The 1,879-nt window shown below is 36.6% G+C and overlaps 1 protein-coding gene across 1 annotated transcript; it reads right to left on the bottom strand.

Moving 5' to 3' along the window:
- Positions 1–822: 822 nt before the first annotated feature.
- Positions 823–1,581, bottom strand: LOC125075693. Its single transcript, XM_047687403.1, has one exon. It carries the CDS (start codon positions 1,579–1,581, stop codon positions 823–825), a length of 759 nt encoding a protein of 252 aa, XP_047543359.1.
- Positions 1,582–1,879: the final 298 nt, after the last annotated feature.

The following is a 1,879-nucleotide window of genomic DNA, read 5'->3' as shown; positions in this document are numbered from 1 at the left end:
TAATTCATCTCGTCCTCGGCGGTGAAGGAAAACATCGTGAGGAAACCTGCATGTGTCTAATTTCAACGAAATTCTGCCACATGTGTATTCCGCCAACCCGCATTGGAGCAGCGTGGTGGAATATGCTCCAAACCTTCTCCTCAAAGGGAGAGGAGGCCTTTATCCCAGCAGTGGGACATTTACGGGCTGCTAATGCTAAAAAAAAAAAAAAAATAAGTTATTTTTGTTAAAATTAATTTTTTTTTTTTTTAAACTAAGATTACATACAAAACAATGATAAACAGAAAAAAAATGACGAAAACAGAACTGAACACCTTACTACAAGTTATTTATTATAGCAAGGTCAATCAAAGGTAAGATATACAAAAAAAATAAATAGTAATAAAAAACAAAAAAGAAAAAAATAAATAAATAAATGAAAAAAGTAATAAAAATTAAAATTATATCATAATTACTTTAGTTAAAAAATACAGACAAAAACAATTAAAAACAATAATAAGCGAGTGAAATATCAGTACATTGAAATAAAAAATAATAATATCTAATAATAAAATAACAACAACAAGAAATAGTAAATTAGCGCTAATCTATGGCATTATAATATGCGTGAAGTTCGTTTGTATTGCACACATTCAGATAAGACTCGTTTACTCGTTTACATTATAAAATTGTAAGTGGGTAGAAATTTAATAAATTACTACATTGAAGCTACATTCCAAACAACAGTTACAAATGTTCATTTTATACAGTATTAGAGTACAGTATCGAAATACGAAAAAGTGCAGTTGAATTTGAATAATTTAGTGACAGAGTACCAAATAGTTATTTCTTAACCGCTCTTCTTGTACGAGAAATGGGAAGCCTAGTCTCAGGGCTCTTTACCACCGTTCCTGGGCTCAGGGCTGGAGAACCATCCTCGACTGCAGACCTCGACGCAACGGGAATAAGTTCCAGATCACCCCGACACTCTACTTGGTGGCGAACTCCGTCTGGGCTGATGATGTACACATATCCATCGCGGGTCCAGCAGTTGGTGACGCCAAAGCGCTTCCGGGCTTCAAGAAATAAATCGTGCCGAGGCTTAGTTAAATACTCTGACTGTGTGATGCCGGTGCCCTTGAATTTAGTTTTGGCATACCATACTTGTTTGCGAACCATGACATCAGTGAACTTAACCACAACGGGCCTTGGTTTTTTTGTCGGTGAGCGACCCAAACGATACGTCGTTTTTATACTGGAGCTGGAAAAGTTCGGCAAATCTAGATGCTCGGCGAAAACAGACACGACCCGTGAATTAAGGTTTTCCGTCTTCCTCTCGGGGATACCGTGCAAGAGCAGCATTTTGCGCCTTCTTCGCATCTCCTGACGATCCAATTCCGTTCTAAGGAATTCAACCTGATGTTGTAAGGTGTTCAACGTGGCTATGATAAAAATTTTAAAAGCTTCAAAATCAGCAGCAATGGATGAAGTGGTCGCAGCGATTTTGCTACTCGAATTCTTCTGTAGTTCGTGCTGGAACTCGTTCATTCTAGTGTGAAACATCTCAGACATAGCAGAGAAAGACTGTTTTAATGAGTCCATTCTTTGTCTTCTAACTGTCACTTTTTGAATTTTTAATCGTAGTTAAAATACAGTGGTTAAATCAGTGAATAAATAAGGAATATATCTTGCTGGCAGGTATTGTAACTCACATGTACATAATTTGGATGAAATAAATAAATAAATCCCAAATTGCTTATTATTTACGTAACACGTTTAAACTGCACACACTAGCAACACCAACCTATATGTGTTAGGGTACTCTCGATAGTCTCAACATACATCCGAATAGCCTTTTCTAACGGAGAGTACCTTGTGGGTGTTTTTCTAGATATTTCTT

Source organism: Vanessa atalanta, chromosome W (genome assembly GCF_905147765.1).
Source record: "Vanessa atalanta chromosome W, ilVanAtal1.2, whole genome shotgun sequence".
Lineage (NCBI taxonomy): Eukaryota > Metazoa > Arthropoda > Insecta > Lepidoptera > Nymphalidae > Vanessa > Vanessa atalanta.
This window is presented reverse-complemented; position numbering and strand designations above follow the sequence as displayed.

Coding starts and splice junctions, on each gene's coding strand:
- LOC125075693 (XM_047687403.1), bottom strand. CDS start 1,581: ATGGACTCATTAAAACAGTCTTTCTCTGCTATGTCTGAGATGTTTCAC.